The sequence below is a fragment of the Monodelphis domestica genome, chromosome 2 (assembly GCF_027887165.1).
Source record: "Monodelphis domestica isolate mMonDom1 chromosome 2, mMonDom1.pri, whole genome shotgun sequence".
In the NCBI taxonomy this organism is placed as follows: domain Eukaryota; kingdom Metazoa; phylum Chordata; class Mammalia; order Didelphimorphia; family Didelphidae; genus Monodelphis; species Monodelphis domestica.
In genome coordinates, this window is record NC_077228.1 from 223,185,894 (window position 1) to 223,210,021 (window position 24,128).

At 35.0% G+C, this 24,128-nt stretch overlaps 1 protein-coding gene across 8 annotated transcripts in view; it reads left to right on the plus strand.

Annotated features, from left to right (window-relative positions):
• The first annotated feature begins 1,001 nt into the window (after positions 1-1,001).
• The window catches only part of LOC100029087 (ATP-binding cassette sub-family A member 10), a 142,161-nt gene continuing 119,034 nt past the window's right edge, over positions 1,002-24,128 (plus strand). For 2 of the 8 annotated variants that reach the window (XM_056817227.1, XM_007482723.2), the window contains exons 1-6: positions 1,002-1,593; positions 1,900-1,938; positions 3,003-3,111; positions 6,172-6,376; positions 22,326-22,490; positions 23,418-23,521. In XM_056817227.1, coding sequence (XP_056673205.1) covers positions 3,016-3,111; positions 6,172-6,376; positions 22,326-22,490; positions 23,418-23,521 — 570 coding nt within the window. In that variant the 5' untranslated portion in view covers positions 1,002-1,593; positions 1,900-1,938; positions 3,003-3,015. Of the gene's footprint in view, positions 1,594-1,899; positions 1,939-3,002; positions 3,112-6,171; positions 6,377-21,626; positions 21,892-22,325; positions 22,491-23,417; positions 23,522-24,128 lie in introns of those variants that run through there. The other 6 variants (XM_007482722.3, XM_056817226.1, XM_056817228.1 and 3 more) reach the window with 6 other exon arrangements.

Sequence of the window (24,128 nt, forward strand, 5' to 3'; positions counted from 1 at the left end):
TTATTTTTTAATTGTTCAATTGGAGGAAGCATTGGGAGGAGGTGATTATAAATATGCATGAAAATAAATTTTAAAAATTAACATTGTCAGAACATAAAGTCATTTCCAGGCTACTAATTAGTTATTTTATATTCTATCTCAGCTTTGCACAGTCTAAACACTTCAGGAACACTGCAGCCAAGCTTAGGGCCATCCTCTTGTTGGTGATTATCTTCTCTAAGAGTGTTATTGTTCTTGGGGACTGCTTCTTTAGCCATTCACCTCCATCCTGATGAGATCTTTGGACCTCTCAGACTCACAAAGGAACCTATCTGACTGGCCATGTATATCTCATGATTGATATTCATTCACTTAAGATTAGAAAAGAACAAACAAGATTCAGCTCAACCTAAAGCAAAGCTGAGGCTTGTGTCACCTGGGCATGTGCTTTAGATGCTATATGTGCACAGCTATATACAGGGTGGAGGAGAGCAAACTCCCTCTTTCCCTCTAACCACTTCCCTTGCTATTCTGGAAGACACTTAATGACATAAATCACAACCAGAAGGGAAGAGAGAGGCTGAAGGTGTGGTGATTTTCTTTTTAGAAATTCCCCGAGTCATCAGATATTCCAGTTTTAGCCAATATGAGGACTCTGTCATTTCAAAGAGCAAGTTGTTTAGTTTTGAGTTATATATGGTCAGAAGCAGCCTCAAAAGTTTCCAAGTGGTCAACTGTAATGACAATCCTGCAACATACTCTCCAGGATAGCCCCTAGAAACCAGGCAACCTCACAACATATGCATCTTGACATCTTTTCATTATATTTACTTCCAACATCATTGTCTCAGTGGTAAATATTTCTTTTTAGCTGTGAAGCAAGAATGAAAGGGGTTAATTCACAATTCTGAGAGTCTGTTTGGTTTAGGCAATTATCCAAAGCCAGTTGAAGACTGAATGTAATTATGGGGCAATCATTAAGGTCTGGCATTTTCCGTTCATTGACTCTAAACCATTCAAAGGAAGAAGTGGGGACTGGGTTTTGTTACTTTTATTTGCATCATTTGCCTGAGGTGCAACTGAATCTTAGATTAAATTTCTTTGGGAAAATTGTTCTCTTTTCTGATTGGGAGTAAGATATTTTTTTTTTACTAATTATCTCTTTTTTTCCAGCTGTATTTCTTTGATTTGTCTATTTGCTTAAAAAAAATACACACACATTGAAGTCTCTTTAAATTTTTTTTTAATTTCATGACTTTTCCCTTGTGCCTGGAAGAGGTGAATCTAATGAACAAAAGTTGGATTTTCCTTTACAAGAATTCTATGCTTAAACAAACATCTGTAACTGCTATCTCCCTGCAGAGGCAGTGACTGGGAAAGAAAGAAATGGAAACCTGCACAAAAGTCATCATGCGAACAGTCTATTTTTGGCAGCTTGACTGAATTGAGACCATAACCCCCCTTTAGAAAAAAGTCTGAGGAGGAGTTCTTCAAAACAGGCAAACTTTTAAAGCATTATGTAGAGAAGACTATGAAGGAGCCAGAACTGTTCTCGTGGATATAAAGGAAACAAAAGATTTAAACTTTTTACTGGATTTTTTCTTCAAATCTCCTGTAAGTTCATCTCTATTTTCTTGTTTGATTTGCATAACTATAATAATATTTTGAGTAATGATGACATAAGGATATATCTACATAAACATCTGACTGGAAGTCATAAAAATCAGTCATTTATGCAAGAATGATTAAATATCTCATTATTTGATATTATATAAACTAAATATATGGGGAAATAACTTAAAAATGATCAACTAGACTTTAGACTGGCTATTAAAGTGAAATTTTCCAGTGGGTCTCTTAAAGAAAATTTATCTGACTTGCAAATTCACTTACAGGACTGATTTTTTAATTTATTTTTAGGAATAAAAAAGTAACACCGCAATATTTGATAGCATTCAGGTAGGCTGCTTTTCCTTTTATTATTGTAATCAGTCTTATTTTACTGACTTTGAAACTGCTTTACTGAAATCTGTAAAGAGATTTTTTTTGTCCAACAAATTAGAAATAGTTTTATTTTTTTTTTATTTCTGCTTTAGCCTATAAGAGACTAGAATTAAATCCAATATTTCTTGCTTTCAGATACCAGGCATCCAATCTGAATAGGAAATAAGTATGTTTTTGTTATTATAACATAGTTATAGTTATTATTTCTAGCTGATGTGACTTCCTCTGAGGTTTCTTGGGTAATATGATATGGAGGCTTTATGATTTTTGCTCTGGAATTTTCATCAGAGTACAAGGAGCAAAGAATTACTGAGTAGAAGCAGGTCTGTTAAGATGGAAAGTAATTACCATTATTTTATTAAATTTTTTCATGATTTTACGGTTTATTTAAATATATTTTTGCCTAATGCTTATATGTGACAGGGTAGGATCATTAGCTCTCCTAGAGCCCAAGGTACTGCCTATTAATATTACACTATCGCAATAATTTACTAAATGGTCACCTAAACTTTTAATTAGTACTCCCTGCAAAGAAAAAAATTTTCTCCCAGAGGAAATAATGTAAGGCTAGAAACAACAATGAAACATTATTTCATTCCTGCAAGGTTATTTTCTTTTCCTTAATCAAAGCTTCCATCATCTTGCATACTTCAGTTTTGTTTTATTTTTAATAAAAGTGATGAAGCAGAAAATGAAAAAAAAATAACTGAAGTGTTACTGGGTGAAAAAATTCTGGCCACTTTTTTTTTTCTACTAGGCACAATTGCCCCCATTAAAAAGTGCTTTGAGGGAAAATGCTATTAATGTTATCTAGGAATCATTTAGAAAAGTCCCTCCTACCTTTTTTGAGGTTGTGAAAGTTAGCTTACAAAAAGATAGAGAGCAATTATTTTCTTCTAGGAAAAGATTTACTCATGGAATTGTTTTCTGTTAAAGTACTTTTTTTTTTTTTTGGCATAACGTTTTCCCCCAGGCCACATTCTATTACACTTACTTTCTCTTTTCCTTCTCTTTCTCAGCAAACAGGCAAAAATGAGGGAGAGACAGATAAGTGTGTGTCAGCAAACTAAGGCCCTGCTGTATACAAACTTTCTTAAAAAATGGAGGATGAAAAGAGAAAGCTTGTTGGTATGGTTCAAAATCTGTTTTACTCATTTTTAAAATATGAAAATGTGCTCCTTGTAGGTTGCGTGATTCATTTTCCTTCTTTTTTTTTAAATTTTAAATTATTTATTCAATTTTGAACATTATTCTTTCCTTTTTCTTATACAACTCTCCATGAACTGTTTCTAATGAGTAAGACTAGCTTGTTTGATTTTGGCTGTGCTGTAATTATGAATATCCTAGAACAAAATTAAGTTACTGCTATTTAAGGATATTTAGTATCTGAAAAATTAAGCCCTTACATTTGTAGAGTTAAGAAGAACAGTTCTCCAAATTATTAATCTATCAGGCATCAGAATGTCATTAAAATTTTCCATTTACCAGTCTTAACAATAAAAATGGTAGTCACTTATCAAGTACATTGCATTTAAGATAATGATAATTAAGCAAATGAGAAGGGTACATGATAATATTGACTAGCAGCAACTGAGAATGTAAGATTGTTTAAAAATGACCTTTATAAAATCATGAATTTTAAAGATTGGAAGTGATTTCTAGTTTATAGGCTGTGAATAACCAGACACAATGACTAAGTAAGCACAGTAAGTAAGATCTTTAGACCCTTGGTATACTATTGAAATTTTAGGTGTAGGTTCTGGTCTTTGTTTCAAAGATCTCTATTTTTTCTTGCAGAAACAAATAGTTTTCAAGGGGAAAAAATGCAGCAGTCCACTTCCTGGTAGGATGTTTCAAAGGCAACAGGATTTTCTTTCCAAACCAACACTAGAGAGTTTATGATACAATTAAAACATTGTGGCACTAGTATTAAAACAGATTCCATATTTTCAGCCTCAGTAAAATCTCAATTGATTTATTGCTATGGTTGGTACATTTCAAAGATTGTTTAGTAAGGAATTAATGAAAATTGATGATGGGCAGAAAGAAAAGAAAAGAAAAGAAGATAAATGGAAGTCAAGCTTCTAATTATATGTGTTTCATGCTTGTAACAAAAAATATACTGTATGTTCTCAATCTTTTGTTACTTTTCTGTACTATATTTGTATCAGTGTACTTTGCCTTAGCTCCATGAAAGCAAAAATGATGTTTCTTTCCAAATTAACATTTATGTACAAGTGCCTAGTCCACCAGTTAAGGTCATACGTTAACTAAATAGATTGGTAGATCCCAACCTGTTGTTGGAGGGTGCCTGCTGAATTTTGGAGAGGGAGTGGTAAAGAATCCAAGAATCTATATGTACATTAAGTATTGCCATTTTCATCCTTTTTTTTTGTTAAGAAAATATGCATCATGACTCAGTTTAACAAATCAGTAAATATATCCTCTGTATATTGAATAACCTGTTGGCTCATAGATTTAGAATTAAAGAGGCCTGAGAGGCCATTGAGTCCAATCCTATTTTTTACATTTGAGGAAACTGGGGCTCCAAGATGTTAAGTGGCTTACCCAATTGTCACACAACTTGTAAGTATCTGGGACAGGATTCAAACTCAGGTTTTGCTGACTCCAGGTCTAATGTCCTATCCACTATATTATGTTGCTTTGTATGAAATCATACACACATATATGGTTATTTTTCAAATGCATATAGGAGCTATAGTAATTAATAAAATACAAATCTGTCTAAATGTATAAGCATCAGATGAAACTAGTTGTCAGGACAACCTGAGCTGCCAATATGCTGGTAAAATGTAACTTTTAAGTTTTCTTCTCTCTCAAGGGTCAAGTCTTTCCTTTCAAATCCAGATCACCAAGAATAACCACTGGTGGTTTGAAAATGAAAATACCCTCACTCATTCCTTGCAGCCTGCTTTTTTCTAGCAATAGTTGAATCCTGAATTAATATGTCAGGCTTGTATAATCTAATATATCTCTCCCATTTTTGACCCAACTGTTTCAGCCCTCAGATTAGCTCCTAATGACCAAATATTTTTTTTCTTGCCCCTAGAACAAAGAAAACTTTTTCTCTCAAATTTTTTTATTTGTAATCCTTAAATAACAAAATGTAGAATTTAGCACTTTAGCTGGACAGCTGTAATTTTCAATAGGTAATGTACATTTAAATTCAAATAGTAATTAAGGAAGAGACAAGTTAGCAACCCCACTTATTGGAGGAGAGAGAAATCAGTTTTGTTTAGATGTTGAAGAGGTCCCCAGTGACCAGGGCTCAGGCATTTCCATTGGCCTGAAGTACAGTATCTGTCCAACTCTTCTGGTAGACTATCCCAACTTCTCTCAGCATGCTGCCTTTTCCATGCTCAGTTTTCTAGTTATTTCTTCCCATTTTTCCAGTGTTCTCACATCTCCTTTTCCTACAACTTCTTTTCAAAGGAAGGGAAGGTTAAATCTGAGTGTTAAGGTCAATCCTTTTCCCAAATCCCTTTGCCAAAATTTGACTACAAAAGTATTTCTGAAAGTTAACATAAATTAGCTTTCCCCCATCATTTATATTTCTTATCAATAGATTCTTGCTGTATAGTATAATAAACAAAAGGCAATATAATATGACAGAAATGAATGTTGGTTTTAAGTCTTGCCTTTGCTACTTATTCACCTGTGTGACCTTAGGAAGTTATTTAACCATCCATGCCTCAATTTCTTCAATTTTCAAATAGGAAGTTATACAAGACTATTTCTCAGGTACTCTCTAGTTCTAAATCTATGAGTCTACTATTTGGTGGTGGGAATGCAATAGGATTTAATATATATTTTTTAATTTTAAAAAGATGCACTCTGGGGGCAGCTGGGTGGCTCAGTGGATTGAGAGCCAGGCCTAGAAATGGGAGGTCCTAGGTTCAAATCTGGCCTCAGACACTTCCCAGCTGTGTGACCCTGGGCAAGTCACTTGACCCCCATTGCCTAGCCCTTACCACTCTTCTGCCTTGGAGCCAATACACAGTATTGACTCCAAGTTGGAAGGTAAGGGTTTAAAAAAAAATTAAAAAAAAAAAAGAATGCACTCATCCTAAAAAAGGTTGGGATTGACTAAAAAGATGTTTGATTGTACTATTTGTTACTGACCATAGTCAAATTTTGTAAAAAGATGTTTTCCCTTGTGCTTTGTAGGAATGGCTCATCTCCTTACTTCTGTTATTGCATTTGTTCCTCTTTGCAAAATATAATCAAGTTAATCGCTTTTCTGAACTGTCTGCCATGTCCCTGGGTCGAGTAGATAAGTTTAATGACTCTGACTTAGTGGTTGCCTATACACCAATCTCCAACACAACCCAGAAGATCATGGATAAAATGGCAGCCGCGCCCTTCATGAAAGGTGTGTTGTCTAACCAGCCTAAGGGCAATATCTGATATTATTATTCAATTTTTCTTTTTAATTGAACAAGTATTAATTAAGTATATTCTAGTGCCAGGGCATTGTGCTAAGAACTAGGGATACAAAGACAAAAAGGAAAAGACATTGCCTATGTCAAGAAACTTACACATTACTGGGAAAAACATGTATACTGAAAACAAGGTGATTTCAAAAGGAAATTCATACTGTGAAAGGAAAATCAAAGAAGGACTTCACAGAGGCTGTGAGGTGAGGTCTGAGCTGAACCCAGAAGAAAGATAAGGAGTCAGAAAAATAAAGATGAAATGGCAGTTAATTCTAAACATAGGGAATTCATGTGCTAATGTCTGGAGCTAGGATATTGAATCCTTGGAGCCTCTAGTGGGTGAATTATACTGGAACACAGAATGTATAGAAGTGCAGTAATATAATATAAATTTAGAAAGGTAAGTTGCTATCAGATTTTGAAGAGGTTTAAATGCCAAATGAGAAGTTACATATTACCTCTGAGGTGGTGAAGAGTTACTGAAGGTTTTTGACCATGGGGAATGATGCTTTGGGAAGATGATTTTGGTAGCCATGTAGAGGAAGTTTAGAAGATAGTTTAGAAGAGTTTAGAAAAGAGTCTATGAACAGAGACCAACATTAAAGTATTTCTTATAATAATCCAGGTAAAAGATGATGAGGACCTAAACCTTAGTGACTAATTCACTGGGGGTTGGGGGTGGGAGGGTAGGATAAGAAAAAGAGAAGAATCAGGGATGACTCTCCAACAATGAATTAAGTTAATTGTGGGGCATTCAACAGAAATTTGAGAATTAGGTTAAGAAGATTAAGAGGGAGAAATAATGAATCTTAATTTGGACTACTTGAATTTGGTATGCCAACAGAATACCTAGGTAGAAATATTTGACAGGCAGTTGGAAATGTAGGACTAGTGATCAAGAAAGGAAGATAGGGAGACATTCTTAAAAAATAAAACCAAATCAAAATATCAATGTAAATTGGCCAATGCATTCCACAGATATGTCCATCTGCTTCTTAAGACATTTTCTCCTCAATGACATTGTTCCTCTTTGTACCTTCACTATTTTATTTCAGTCCATCTGGGCTATCTCCCTTCCTCTCTCTCTTTCTTTCTTTCTTTCTTTCTTTCTTTCTTTCTTTCTTTCTTTCTTTCTTTCTTTCTTTCTTTCTTTCTTTCTTTCTTTCTTTCTTTCTTTCTTTCTTTCTTTCTTTCTTTCTTTCTTTCTTTCTTTCTTTCTTTCTTTCTTTCTTTCTTTCTTTCTTTCTTTCTTTCTTTCTTTCTTTCTTTCTTTCTTTCTCTCTCTCTCTCTCTCTCTCTCTCTCTCTCTCTCTCTCTCTCTCTCTCTCTCTCCCTGCATGGATAATAAAATGAAAGTTAACTAGAAAGGAAGCATGGGACCTAATTGTGAAGAACTTTAACTGCCAGATATTTCATCTTGGAGGTAATAGGGAGCCACTGGAATTTCTTGAATGGGGGAAATGTGATCAGATCTATAGGAAGAAAACTTTGTCAGTTTTTTGAAGGATGCTTTGGAGTTGGGAGAGCTCTGAGACAAGAAAATAAGTTAGAAGACATAGCAGTGTTACAGATGAGAGGTAATCAGGACCTGAACCAGAATGATGATTGTGTTAGTAGAATAAAGGGAATGTATAGAAAAAGATTTTCTGAAGTTAAAAGTGGCAAGGCTTGAAAACAGATTAGATATATGGGGGGTGTGGGAGCCATGGATCAAGAAGACATCAAAGTTGTATGCTTAGGTGATCTGGAGAATGATGGTGACCTCAATGGTAATAAAGAGTAGGGAGGAGGGGATAGCTGGGTAGCTCAATGGATTGAGAACCAAGCCTAGGGATAGGAGCTCCTGGCTCAACTCTGGTTTCACAAACTTCCTAGGTGTGTGACCCTGAGCAAGTCATTGATAACCCATTGACTAGTCCTTGTCACTTTTCTGCCTTGGAATCAATGCATATTATTGATCCTAAGATAGAAGGTAAGGGTTAATTAAAAAAAAAGAAAGTAGGGAAGATGGGAGGGTTTGTTGGAAAACATAAGAAGTTATTTAGGATATTTTGTGTTTAAGATGTCTCTGGAACATTCAATTCAAGATTTTAAGAGGCAATTGGATAGCACTGTCGTTCAGGAGACACAAGTTTTGGAACATGATATTTGCATATTCACACACATGTATACACAGACTACATGTATGTACCTATATGAACACACACATATGTACATATGCATGAATGTGTCTCTCATAGGGTATTGCAAAAGTCTTAATGTTTTAAGCTTTTAAAGTTTAAATTTAGCCTAGGCAATTGACATCTTCAGTAACTTTGGAGAATGAATGTTCAGTTGTATGATTAGGTCAAAAGGTAAAATGTATAAGATTTAGAAGAGGAAAAAAAAGAAAAATAGAAACAACTAGAATATCAGCAATTTCAAGCTGAGCTACTGAATATATCTGCTCCTCTGCTTTTGGCAGACAGGATGATCTCTTAGATGTTTGAATAATCATAGTACCCCACTGCTACTAACAACACATTCACCCTGCCAGTTTTGTGATCTGTTTCCCAAAATCCCCATATATCTCTTCTTTTCTTCAGGTGGTTTGTAATATTTTCCAATGACAATATTATTTCTATTTTTGTCTCCATTTATCTTTATCCAAATGGTCTCAACCATATTATCCCATCTTTTGTTTCCTGGAATTCCTTACATGAGTGCATCTTCTTAATATATAATATTTTTCTATGCCCCTTCACCCCACACCTTTTACTTTTTTCTTCTTTTTTTTAAATAAATGATAACCTTCAAGAATGATATATTTTTGTAATAGATTCCATCTTATCAAGTTTTAATACCTATGATTTAAAAATGTCACCTCTGTAGTTGATCTTACTTGTTACATGTACTTTGTGCTGTTGTGCATATTTAAAATTTTACATTCAAGTTTTTGCTAAATGGGTTAATTGTCAGGGGATTTTAAAACCTTTCTGGGTCAAGTATCCCTTTGAGAACCTCACAAAGTTTCTTCACCTCTTCTCAGAATAATTTTTTAAAATAAACAAAATAAAATATATAGGATTGAAAAGGAAACCAATTATACTGAAATGTAGTTATCAAAACTTTTTTTTAAAAAAGCTCATGAATCTCAGGTTAAGAATCTCTAGTCTAGATAGCATAAAATTTTTGAAAGTTCAATACTCAGTTTGTTTGAACAAGTGTTTATTAAACACCCAATATATGACTGGGACTATGCTGTTTGTTGCTACTCTCAGAAAAAAATATAAATTGCAAAAATAACAAACATGCTACAGTGAGGGAGTATTTGGTTCTTTTTTATTCTCACTTTACATAGTCATAGGATGTAACCACAGATAATGAGATGTTAGTTTGTTAAAAAGTATCTGCACTCTGTTATCCTTTTAGAAATATGAACTCTTCTTTATAATAGAGTACAAAGGAAGCAAGGCTATTGGTGAACAGTGATTGACCATGCCCAAGGGGGACACTTAAAAGATAGAGTCAAGCAGATAAGGTCAGTAGAGTTCAGAGATTCCTCATTTTGAGTGTGATCCCTGCTGAGAGTAGGGATTTCTCTCTTCTCTCTCCTTAGTCTATAGTGACTAGCAGATCTACTGACCCAGAAATCCTATTCAGCAATTAAAGAGTTTCCAGACTTTGGGGTCCAACTGAGGGAGCAAAGATTCACCTTCTTCAGACAGACATGTATACAGAGAAATTTGAGATTGTTTACAGGGGCAAAGACTGGCAGCAAAAAAGAAAACCTGCTATACACTCAGGAGAAAACTGGGTCAGAAACTGAGATTCTCTTGGAGAAGAGTATTTCTTTGGTGCCAAAAGAGACTTAGTACCTAGTGAAAGAGCATTGCAAGCACTCTGAAAGACAGAAAGGACACTGAGGCCAGGCAGCTCTGGAGTTGTAAGTTGCCTTGATCTTGTGTATTTCCTCATTACCATTGTAATATTGTACATTTGAGTACATTCTCCCCATGGACACATGAAGTGTGCAAGAAAGAATCCCAGATTTATGGAGGGAATGTTCTGTGCTTATGTTCTTCCTAATAAATGCTTTTGCTTTGAACTAATTGTATTTCTTGGCCGATTGTTAATGGAAAGCATACACATTGTTTATTGTGAGCAAAAGTTTTTAATGTAAGCATAAACATGGTGTCCTAGAACCCAAGGTAGTTGTCACCTTTTGAGGGTCCCATGAGAATGAATACAAATTAGGTTAAGTATAGGAGTGGACAGGTATGGACTAAAGAGTAAATATAGTGTGTACTATAAACAAAAGAAATACAAATTCATGTTGCTGGTTCTGGTAACACTAAAAATTAGAAGACTCAAGAAAGTTCTCTTGGAAGAAGAATCCTTTGATATGAACAGTAAAGGGAGATATAGTTTTAAAGAAGCAAAAGGGAGGAGAAGTTGCATTCTCAGTATGAGGAACTCATGATGAGTACTTATATGAAGACTTGGAGATGGGAAATAGAATGTCATGTATGGGGCAATTTGGCTGTATCAGAAAATATGTGAGGAAAGCCAAGCCTAGAAAATTTAGGCTTGAACCAGCCTGTGAAGGGCATTAGATGCCAAAAAGAGAAGTTTGTGTTTGAGTTTGTAGGTAATATGGAGTCTGAGTTTTTTTGATCAGAAGAGTAACAGTTGTCCCTCTCCTTTAGGAGAGGTATCTCTTTGTTTTGGTATCTCTTTGTTGGTAGTTTAAAGAAGGGAGAGATTAGATTCTGGAGGACCATTTAGGAGATTATTTCAGTGGTCCACATGAAAGATGTTGTTCAGTTGTTTTTAGTCATGTACAAATTTTTATGACCTAATTTTGGGTTTTCTTGACAGAGAAACTGAAGTAGCTTGCCATTTCTTTCTCAAGCTCATTTTACAGATAATGAAATTGAGGCAAACAGAATTAAGTGATTTGCCCAGAATCTCACAAATAGTAAATAAATATCTTAGGCCAGATTTAAACTCCAGTCTTCCTCACTCAAAGTCCAATACTCTATCCACTGTGTCACCTGGCTGCCCAGATGCCTGACCTATCTGTGATGTTTAGTTGTGATACTTTGTGCACTTAACTTTTGTGTGACTTAAGCAATGCTCTAGGATTTATCTATTAAGTCAATAAGCACTTGCTATGTGTTAGGCATTGTGCTATATATGTCTTAGTTACTGTCACAGAAAAAATTGTGATAAAGAATGGCAGAGGGAATTCCGCCTCACTAGGAATTCCAAAATAAAATCATATATTCTTCACATTTAAGTGAAGGCAAACAAGTGTGGTTAGTTTGGGGTTTTCAACTAACAAATAATGCTTGAAATAAATATCTTAAATTAGGAATTTTAAAAATTGGTCATGTTATATTATCAATAATTATAGGACAATTTAGTCAAAAGAGAGAGAGTTTGTTCAGGGTATTCTGCAAATAGTAGAATCAATCAGTAAAGAGTAGGCCAAGACTTCTTGTGTGAACTTGCCTACTAGATTGCCTTAATTCCTTGATAACAAAGTACCTTATAAAGCACTAAAAAAACACATATTCTTGATTGAACCTATTAGAAATATCTTGTCCCTTCCATTCCGTTTCTCCTGTTTAGGGTATGTAGTAGAGGCTGGGGAGAGAGAGAGAGCTTGTAAATGAAAATGCAAGACTGGAGACCTAGATCTAGCAATCCTTTGTGTGGCAGCATCCCTGTGTGGCAGCATCCCTCAGCATTTCTCATTTCTACACCCATTACAAATAAACAGCATCCAGAGAACAGCAGACATTGTAAAAGAAATAGTTTCCTTCAGTTTACCTTCTCTATTTCAACAAGTAATAGTTCCCTTCACTCACTTATTCTATTTCAGGTACCCACTTATTCCTGTTTTGGACTCAGTCAATGAAAGGGTGTTTATGAGAAATCTTGCTTGATCTATCTTGATATGATACTTAAGTCAGTTTTTCCCAATCTCTTTCTCTGTTATCCAGTCTGTCAATATTTAAGAAGGGACTTGTCCATGATAGACAATGAATTTTTTTAAATGAATATCATTGTAGCCCTTGTGCCAGGACCCTCTGTTTTTTGATGTGCCTGGCTCATTTTTGGGAGATAATTCTCTTGTTCCTGGCTCAAAATATTAAGAGAAAATCTCTGTCATTTAAACTCTACCTTTGTGAGCATCTACCCACATAATCTCCCTGGCTATAATGTATCAGAAGCTGTTATATTATAACAAGTAAAAAAAAATAGTCTCCCTTCCTCCTCTTCCTCCAAAACTTAGTTTACTGATGCTCATGTTCACTAAATCTTCAAATAAGTATCTTCAACAGTCATGATGTCAGTATAAGCAGAAAACCTCTATCCAAGCTACTTGTCCTCTCAGTTTGATACTATTCTATTCCTCCCTAACAAAATTGTTATTTCACTCTTCAGAGTAGCTGTTCCAAACATTTTCATCTTTCCTCAGGCTTCTAGTTTCACAGTTTCACAGAATGCTTCCCATCGTCTTTTCAGTCAAGGATCTTATCTCATAAGGAATAAAAAACTGAGATTATTATATTATATTATAATGAGAGTTTCCATTTCAATCTTCAGTTCATACAAAAGTCTTTTCTCACGATCTATCACCTCCTTTCCTCATGTCCCATGAAAAGATGATCTTTCTCCTTGCCAATGCAAACCCTTCTACAGGTACTCTTTGTCCTGTCTCCTTCCAGTTTCTCTAGCAAACTAACCTCACTATCCTCCCTCCTTTGTAATCTTTAATCTCTTCCTATAAACTCTCCTTTCAGATGGAGCCTACAAATATATTCCTGTCTTCCTCTATCATAAAAACCTCCAAACTTATTTGATCCTACTCTCCCTGCTACTTGTCATTCTATATGATAACTCTTTTCCCCCTAACAGGTAAATTTCTTGAGACAATATTTAGTGCCTCCACTTGCTCCCTTCTTACTCTTTTCTAAACCTCTTGCAAGCTGACTTCTGACTTCATCGTTCATCTGAACTTGACCTTGTCTTTCCATATTTTAATAGATTTTCCATGTAACTACCAAGATCATTTTTTTTAATTAGGAGTGACCATATTACTCCTTTGTTTAATGATCTCCTTGGATTATTTATAAATTGTTCCATTTGGCATACAGCCCAACTCCTTCCTACCTTTCTTTGCTGCCTGTACTTTACTTCTTACTATACACTCTATGATCCATCTATATTGGCCTGCTTGATATTCCTCAAACTTGTTTCTTCACCTTTCTGTCTTTCTCCATGACTTTTCCCTGCCTGCCCCCAAGGTTTATGATGCTTTGCTTCTTTACTTCAGATTCTTGGTTTCCTTTTCTGCCTTCAAGACTCACCTCAATTACTATCTACTTTAAGGGGCCTTTTTCATACTTGTCTTCTTACCTCACAACCCCATTGCTGCCTTCTCCTCTTAGATTACTTTCCATCTAATTTATATACATCTCAGATGTATGTGGTTGTTTGCATGTTGGCTCTGCCATTAGAATGTGAGTGCTTTTCTTTGTAATCCGCAGCATTTAGAATAATATCTGACAGTTAGTAAGAGCTTGATAAATGCATATTAACTAACTGACTAATATTTTCCATGTTTCTCCGATACTGAGCCCTGCTCTGGACCTCCATGCTCTTCCAGACTATTCACTCTGTCCTCTTTTAAACTCTTTTATCTTTGATCTTCTATCTCCCTTTTCTTTTAAAAAATAATTTATTTACTCAATTTAGAGCATTACTCCTTGGTTACACTAATCACAATATTTTCCTCCCTCCCCTCCACCCATGCTTCCCACAGCCTATGCACAATTTCATTCGTTATTACTTGTGTCTTTGATCAGAACCTATTTCCATGCTGTTGATGTTTGCACTAGGATGTTGATTTAAAGTCTACATCCCCAACTATATCACCCCCACCCATGTATTCAAGCAGTTGTTTTTCTTCTGTGTTTCTACTCCCACAGTTTTTCCTCTGAATGTGGATAGTGGTTTTTCTCATAGATTCCTCCAAGTTGTTCAGGATCACTGCATTGCCACTAATGGAGCAGTCTATTACATTCGATTGTACCACAGTTTATAAGTCTCTGTGTACAATGTTCTCCTGGTTCTGCTCCTCTAGCTCTGCATCAATTCCTGGAGGTTGTTCCAGTTCCCATGGAATTCCTCCAGTTTATTATTCCTTTGAGCACATTAGTATTCCATCACCAACAAATACCACAATTTGTTCAGCCATTCTCCAATTGAAGGGTAACCCCTCATTTTCCAATTTTTTGCAGAATGCAGCTATGAATATTCTTGTACAAGTCTTTTTCCTTATTATCTCTTTGGGATACTAACCTAGCAGTGCTATGGCTGGATCAAAGGGCAGACAGTCTTTTATCACCCTTTGGGCGTAGTTCCAAATTGCCCTCTAGAATAGTTGCATCACTTCACAACTCCACCAGCAATGCATTAATGTCCCAACTTTGCCACATCCCCTCAAGCATTCATTACTTTCCTTTGCTGTCATGTTACTCAATCTGCTAGGTGTGAGGTGATACCTTAGAGTTATTTTGATTTGCATTTCTCTGATTATAATAGATTTTGAACACTTTTTTCATGTGCTTATTAATAGTTTTGATTTCTTTAACATAAAATTGCCTATTCGTGTCACTTGCCCATTTATCAATTGGAGAATGGCTTGAATTTTTTGTACAATTGCTTTAGCTCTTTATAAATTTGAGTAATTAGACCTTTGTCAGAGGTTTTTGTTATGAAGATTGTTTCCCAATTGGTTGTTTCCCTTCTAATTTTGGTTACGTTGGTTTTGTTTGGACAAAAACTTTTTAATTTGATGTAATCAAAATAATTGATTTTACATTTTGTGATGTTTTTCTAGCTCTTGCTTAGTTTTTAAAGTCTTTCCTTTCCCAAAGATCTGACAAGTATAGTATTCTGTGATCACCTAATTTACTTATAGTTTCCTTCTTTATATTCAGGTCATTCACCCATTCTGAGTTTATCTTGGTGTAGGGTGTGAGATATTGATCCAAACCTAATATCTCCCATAATGTCTTCCAATTTTCCCAGGAGTTTTTATCAAATAGTGGGTTTTGGTCCCCAAAGCTGGGATCTTTGGGCTTATCATAGAATGTCTTTCTGAGGTCACTTACCCCAAGTCTATTCCACTGATCCTTCTTTCTGTCTCTTAGCCAGTACCAAATTGCTTTGATGACTGCTGCTTTATAGTATAGTTTGAGATCTGGGACTGCAAGTCCTCCTTCCTTTGCATTTTTTTTTTCATGATTTCCCCAGATATCCTTGATCTTTTGTTTTTTCAAATAAATTTTTTATGTTTTTTTTCCAATTAAGCAAAAAATGTTTTTTGGTAGTTCAATGGGTATGTCACTAAATAAGTAAATTAATTTGGGTAGGATTGTCATTTTTATTATGTTAGCTCATCCTACCCATCAACAATCAATGTTTTTCCAATTGTTTAGATCTAGTATTAATTGTGTGGAGAATGTTTTTTAGTTGTGTTAATATAGTTCCTGTGTTTGTCTTGGCAGATAGATTCCTAAGTACTTTATATTGTCTAGGGTGATTTTAAATGGAATTTCTCTTTCTAATTCTTGCTGCTGAGATGTGTTGGAGATATATAGAAATGCTGATGACTTATGTGAGTTTATTTTGTATCCTTCAACTTTGCTAAAGTTGTTGATTATTTCAATTAGCCTTTTGGTTGAATCTCTGGGGTTCCTTAAGCAGACCATCATATCATCTACAAAGAGTGATAGCTTGGTCTCCTCATTGCCTATTTTTAATACCATCAATTTATTTTTCTTCTCTAATTGCTACTGCTAGTATTTCTAGTACAATGTTAAATAATAGTGGTGATAATGAGCAACCTTGTTTCACTCCTGATCTTATTGGGAATGCATCTAGTTTATCCCCATTGCAGATGATGTTGGCTGATGGTTTTAGATAAATACTGTTTATTATTTTTAGGAAAGACCCTTCTATTCCTATACTTTCTAGTGTTTTCAATAGGAATGGGTGTTGCATTTTGTCAAAGGCTTTTTTCTGCATCTACTGAGATAATCATGTGATTTTTGTCAGTTTGCTTGTTAATATGGTCAATTATGTGGATTGTTTTCCTAATATTGAACCATCCTTGCATTCCTGGTATGAATCCTACCTGGTTATAGTGAATAACCCTTGTGATGACTTGCTGGAGTCTTTTTGCTAGTATCCTATTTAAGATTTTTGCATCTATATTCATCAAGGAGATTGGTCTATAGTTTTCTTTCTCTGTTTTTGACCTGACTGGCTTTGGAATCAATACCATATTTGTGTCATAAAAGGAATTTGGTAGAGCTCCTTCTTTCTTATTCTGTTAAATAGTTTGTATAATATTGGGATTAATTGTTCTTTGAATGTTTGATAGAATTCATTTGTGAATCCATCTGGACCTGGGGATTTTTTCTTACGGAGTTATTTGATGGCTTATTCAATTTCTTTTTCTGACATGGGGTTGTTTAGGTAGTCTATTTCTTCTTCTGTTAGTTTAGGCAATTTATATTTTTTTTCAGTATTTATCCATATCACCTAGATTGCCATATTTGTTGCCATCTAATTGGGCATAATAGTTTTTAATGATTGCCTTAATTTCCTCTTCATTAGAGGTTAGGTTTCCCTTTTCATCTTGGATACTGTCAATTTGGTTTTATTCTTTCCTTTTTAAAATTAGATTGACCAGTACTTTGTCTATTTTATTTTTTGGTTTGATTTATCTAGTTCATATGGAGGAAGGTTCAGGTCTCCTACTAGTATCATTTTTCTATCTATTTCATCCTTGAACTCCACTAGCTTCTCCTTTAGAAATTTGGACGCTATGCCATTTGGTGCATAGATGTTGAGTATGGATATTTCCACATTGTCTATACTGTCTTTTATCAGGATGTAATTGCCTTCCCTATATTTTTTGACTTGATCTATTTTTTCTTTGGCTTTGTCAGATATCCTGCTATCCTGTGTTCTTTTTATCCATTGATGCCCAATAGATTTTGCTCCATCCTCTTACTTTTATCCTATGCTTGTCTATCTTCCTCATGTGTGTTTTTTGTAGACAGTATATGGTATGGTTTTGGTTTCTAATCCAGTTTGCTATTTGCTTGAGTTTTATGGGTGATTTCATACCATTCACATTCAGAGTATGATTATGAGCTGTGTATTTCCCAGCATTTTGATTTCTACTCCTAGTCCTGCCTTTTCTTCTTTCACTATTTCCTTCTACACCAATGTTTGTTTTTAATCAGTCTCCCTTGTTGCCACCCTTATTTTACTTCCCTTTCTACCCTGTCCCTTCTTATTCCCCACCTTATATTTTTTGCAGTCTTTTTAAAACTACTCCCCACACACTCTTCCTCCCTTTTACTGTTTCCCTCCCCACCAGTCCATTTGTTACCCTTCTACTTCCCTATAGGGCACAAATCTATTCTCTGCTCCAATGGATTAGATTGTTCTTCCCTCTTTGGTCAATTTCAATGTATGTAAGAGTTGAGGATTTCCTATCTCCAACCTCTTTACTCTTCCATGGTATTGATGTTCTCTCACCTCCCGCCATGAACTTCTTTATGACATATAAATTTACCCCCTTTTGTTTCTTTTCCCATTTCATTTAGTATTAACCTCTTTTTTTTAGCTCTAGTTGTATATACATATATATGTATATATATGCACATGTATATGTATTTATGCATATATATATATCTATAGATCTTTTAATTTCCTCCTATACAGTCTGTCACTGTTCCCTCTAAGTGTAATTCTTCTAGCTGCCCAGGTGATAATAACAATTTTTAAGAGTTACCAATTACTTCTTTTTTATAGGGATACATATCATTTTAAGTTATTTGGTCTGTTAAAAAAGGGTTTATTTGTTTGTTTTGTTTTGTTTTTCCTTTTCCCCTCTTTCTTAATTATCTTTTGGTGATTCTCTTGAGTTATGTGTTTGGGCATTAAAATTTCTGTTCAGGTCTGGTCTTTTCTTTACAAATACTTGGAATTCTTCTATTTTGTTGAATGACCATATTTTCCCTTGTAAGAATAAAGTCAGTTTTGCTGGGTAGTTGATTCTTGGTTGTAGACCTAGTTCCATTGCTTTCTGGAACATCATATTCCATTCCTTTTGATCCTTCAGTGTCGATGCAGCCAGATTCTGTGCTATCCCCACTGTGGTTCCATGGTATCTGAATGACTTCTTGGCAGCTTGTAATATTTTTTCCTTGGTCTGATAGTTCTTGAATTTGGCTATAACATTCCTGGGTGTTGTCAGTTGGGGATTAAATATAGGAGGTGATCTGTGGATTCTTTCAATCTCTACTTTTCCCTCTTGTTCTAGAATATTGGGGCAGTTTTCTTGGATAATTTCCTGTAGTATGGTGTGGACGCTTTTCCTTTTGTCATGGTCTTCTGGTAGACCAATGATTCTTAAGTTGTCTCTCCTCAAGCGATTTTTAAAATCATTTGTTGTGTGAATGAGATGCTTCATATTTTTTTTTCAATTTTTTCATTCTTTTGGTTTTGTTTTATACTGTTCTGCTGCCTTGTGAGGTCACTTAATTCTAGTTGTTGTATTCTGATTCTTAAAGACTGGATTTCATCCCTGGCTTTTTGGTCATCCTTCTCCTTCTCATCTGGTTTTCTTTGGAGGTCATCTTTCATTCTCTTTACCTTATCTTTCATCTTCTTTAACTCATCTTTTGTCTTCTTTGCCTCATCTTTCATCTCCTTTGCCTCATTTTCAAGCTGATTAATTTTGGTTTTCAAGACACTATTTTCTGTTTCCAGATGACTTATATTAGTTTTTAATTTCTTTTCCCAGTTGTCTTCAGCCTCTCTTAATTGTGCTTTGAATTGTGTTTTGAGTTCTTCCAAAGCCTGTGTCCAATTTGCTGTGGTTTCTGTGTTTTTGCTTGACATTCCTTGATCTTTCTTTGTTCCATTTGCTCTTTGTTCATTGACTGTATAGAAGCTGTCAATGTAATTTTTTTCTTTTTCTGTTGTTTGCTCCTACCTACCCTTTCTTTACTCCCCACAGTTGTCTGTGTTCTTTCTCCTCTCATATTTTTGTTTTTGGGGTTTTCTAGTATTCTCGCCTCTTGGAGCTTTGTCACAAGATCTCTCAGTGCAGTCTGTGGGGGAGGGCTATTGGAACTTGAGCTTCCCTATCCTCTGGAGGCTTTTGATTGAATTAAAGTCGAGCAATCTGTGAGAGAGGGGTGTTGGAGCTTGAGTTTCCCTGACCTCTGAAGACTTTTGACGGAATTAAGTTCAGCTGTGTTGGGCTGGATGTGTCCTGATACCAAAACCTTCTGGAAGGCTGAAGCAATATGGAAGGTCTTCACCTCTGTGACCAGGCTGCCCGCTCTGTGTTCCCTTTCCAGCTCCTTTCCCACTGCCTGTGTTCCATTCTCTGAGTCTGGCACAGCCCTGCCCACAAGGTACTCCCTCAAGACCAGGGCCTTTGCCCGCTCAGAGGTTCCTGCTGCCTCTGGAGGCTTAGTGCTTTAGGTGGTGGGAGGGGGATCCTGGGACCTTCCTTCTTCCTTCCCCTTAAACCTGAGTATTCTCAAATTCTGACTATGGGGGAGTGTACCTTTTGAATTGAGTCCAGCAGGGGAGTTTCTTGGCTCTGTCTTGTTGTTACATTTGATTTTCAGTCCCCAAGGAGCATTCAGTTTGTAACTGGTAAGATGGGATTTTCAGAGGTCTGAACTTTTGCTGCCTCTACACCGCCATCTTAACTCCGCCTCTGTCTCCCTTGTTTTGCTGACACCTAAATTATATTTCTCAGCAAAACCTTGTTATTATGTCACTTATCGAACATTTTCGGCACTCCCATTCTTGAAATAGCTATAATGACTGAACACATGACCCATGGAGGCCCTCTATAATTTTCATGGGTTTTATTCTCTTGCTATTTTGTTCTCACTACTCAGCTTTCAAAAATCTTGGTTCTGATTGATGGTGGCCCAACTCTCTGTAACTTTTATCCATTTAGTTTTGCTGTCTGGGTTTTGAAGTCTGTGTCTATGCCCTGTTTTTTTTTTTTTGTGGGCTCTAATGCATATAGCCCATTCTCTTCATTCCTAATAAACCCTGGAAAGTTCTTCAAAGTTTTAATTGCATCTCTTAGATATTTGTTTTGGTTTTCATGTCCTCCTTGCTCATCTCCAGGAAGGAAACTTTTATCTGACTAACTCAATAGCTTGTCTTCCAATATACTAAATGAACACTTATGAAGGCTCAGAAACTTCAAAATTAACTTGTTCCACTGGACTTCCATTGTAATCAGTTCAATATGTTCAATATCTGGTCATCACAATAACCATGAAAAGTAAATGCTATTATTCCCATTTGGTAGTTGAAGAAACTGATGTAAACAGAAGTTAGAGGATTTGTCCAGGGATCACAGGGATAGTAAATGTTTGAGGCCAGATTGAAATTCAAGCCTTCTTGACTCCAGTCCAGACTGCAACACCTATCTGCCTCCTGGTAAACACCTTGCTCAAATAATCAGAAACAGAAGATGAAGAAGTGAGGCTGCAGAGCAGTTGATTCGTAGATTTCTTGGGAGAAGGAATGCAGAATGAAATAAGATTGGAAAGTTATGTGGAAGCCAGATGTTAGAGGACCTTAAATGCTAGGATAAAGATATGAAGTTTATATTTTATCTTATGGGCACTAGGAAGTCATTGCAAGTTTTTGATCAGAGAAGTGACTTGTTAGGACCTATGTTTTAGGAAAAATGATTTTCAACAGCTGTGGGGAACATGTATTAAGTGGAGAGAGCCTAGAAGGTTCGAATTCCTGGATTTTATTTCTAGGCTGCCTCTTTGATACCTGCTTAAAAAAAAAAGTTCATCTATCCCAGTCTGAGTACTGGTTATTGGGTCCAGTTTAATTGCATATACTTTGAAATATCTCTTCTTTTTCCAACTTATATAATAATAGTACAATGATGATATTGATACAGAAAACTTTAAGTAGTCATGCTTTAAGATTTTCAAAGGACTTTACAAATATCTCATTTTATTCTTACAATAACCCTGAGAGATAGTAATTGCTATTATTATCTTCATTTTGCATATGAGGAAATTAAGGCACATGGAGGTTTCTTAACCTATACAAGTTCACATAACTAGTAAATTTCTGAGGCTGGATCTGAATTTAGATCTTTCTGACTCTATATCTAGTATCCATTCTATCCAATGTACCACCTAGATGCCAAGAATTTATATACCTTTTTGATCCTCAGCAATCCCAACAGATATGCCCCTTTCTTCTCTAGATATACAACTTCCATCAACTTTTTGAGGGGACTTGCTGAATTTCAGCTGAACAAATTCCAGTTAAACAAGTCATTGCATATGTCTTAGTCCTGATTATGGTAATTAAAGCAATTATAATGGGTTAAATGACTCTTAGAAAAGAAGTAGAACAGGGCTATTGTAGGAGTTTTATATTTTTGCACTATGGCAATTACTGAGAAAAGTATGAAGGGATCTGGAAAATATGAGATTTTTTAAAAAATCATTGTTATTATTTCACATGCATAATACTCTCAATTATTTTGTGCAAAACTAAATTATGTAGGCATATTTATGTGACCAAAGTTGGTTTATAAGGTTTGCTTACTTAAAATTAACCATCAGTTTCCTATGTAATCTTCCTAGGTTTAGAAAATTAGACTTTGAATCCAGATTTAGTGTGCAGTGTTTAATTTGGTTTATTTAAACAAATCATTTTACTTAAAACAATTGCTCTCAATGTTATATTATTTGGAAATAATCTAACATGACTAATTTATCTTACAAATGTCAGGACGAAAAGTCATTGGGATGCCAAATCAAGAAGCGATGGATACATTAATTCCAAAAAAATATTCTGAAATGGTGGGAATCATCTTCACGGATAATTTCTCCTATGAGCTGAAGTTTAATTGGGGTTATAGGACACCTGTGATGAAGGAACATTTAGACCACTCAGGTGATTTTCTCATTAGAAAACCATACTGTTCCTTTTTTGTGCATGACAGTATATTATGAATTAAAGATGAGGACATATGAAAGATTATAATATTAATAGAGAAGCATATTCCATTGATTATATCAAATGTGATATTTCTTATCTAAGGCAAAAAAATGTTTGTCTACTAGAGTGGACTTATTCTTTCCTACTAACTTCCTCTTGTTTTTTAGAGATTATAATTTTAAAAAAATATTTTCTCTTTTTATTGAGAATTTAATGGCTATCAGCAAATGATAATCTTTCAATATTCAAAGAACATAAAAGTGATTGAAATAGAAACTTTGAATACTTATACATAGTTAAAATTTTTATACATTTATTTTTTGTATTTCATTTTTTTCATTTGAATAAGTTTATTTAGTTATACATTTATTTTTGTAAAGATTTTATTTGACCAATTTAATGTAATAACTTACCATATAAGTTTTGTGAAATTATATGATCCAAATTGTCTACCTCTCTCCCTTCCATCCCCTTTCTTAGACCTGGCAAGAAATTTGATCTGGGTTTTATATGTATTACCTTTATGCATAGTTTTTAAAGTTTGTATTTAACAGAAAAAAAACTGACTTGCTTATCTCTCCTTAACCCCATTTTGCTCTCTTTGGTGTATATTTCTATTTTTATGCTATTTTTTCCTGTTTTTTTTTTTGAGTCATCATCACTACCCATCATCTTTCCCCCAACCCATATTGAAGTCCTCTTATATAAGCAATAGGTCTAATCAACAAAATGAGTTCCTATGCTACTTCTATTGTTCAATTTTGAAAAATTCCTAACTCTATTATAACATGGACTTTGAGCCAGCTTGGATCCATATACTTTTGAACCAAAGTAAAAGGATTTCAATCCCCATAATGATTAGTTGTGCTTTTCTTCTTAAAGCTCACTGTTTTGAGACATATGGAGAAATCACATGTTCCCTTACAAGCTACTGGGAAAGAGGTTTTGTTGCTTTTCAAGCTGCCATTAATGCTGCTATAATAGAAGTAAGTGCATAATTTAAAGAACCCAATAATTAATATTAATTAATAATATCAGAATTGCCAATATTTTGGTACAACAACAATAATAATAACTAGCATTTATATAGGTACTATGTACCTGGCACTGTGCTAAGTATTTTATAATTCTCATCTCATTTGATCCTCAAAACAGTTCTGGGTGATAGGTGCTATTTATATTAATTTTACAAGAGAGATAAGTGACTTGCCCAAGGTCATACAGTTAATAAAAGTCTGAGGTCACATTTGAATTCAGGTCTTGGGAAAGTCACCTAGCTGTTTGCCTCATTTTCCTCATCTTTAAAATGAATCAGAAAAGGAAATGAGAAACTACTCTAGTGGCTTTGCCAACATAATCCCAAATGGAATCACAAAAAAATAGGACATCCCTGAAATGACAGAACAACAATTTCCTGACTCCAAGTCCAGAACTCTCCCATTTGGATACCCTACTGCCTAGTTATAAAGCAGAAGGCTATACTAATGGAAAACATTAGATTAGGAGTCAGAAGGATTGTTTTAGCATCAAAAGCTCACAGATTTAGAGGTGCAAGGGACATAGTTCCCCTCTTTCATTTTATAGATGAGAAAA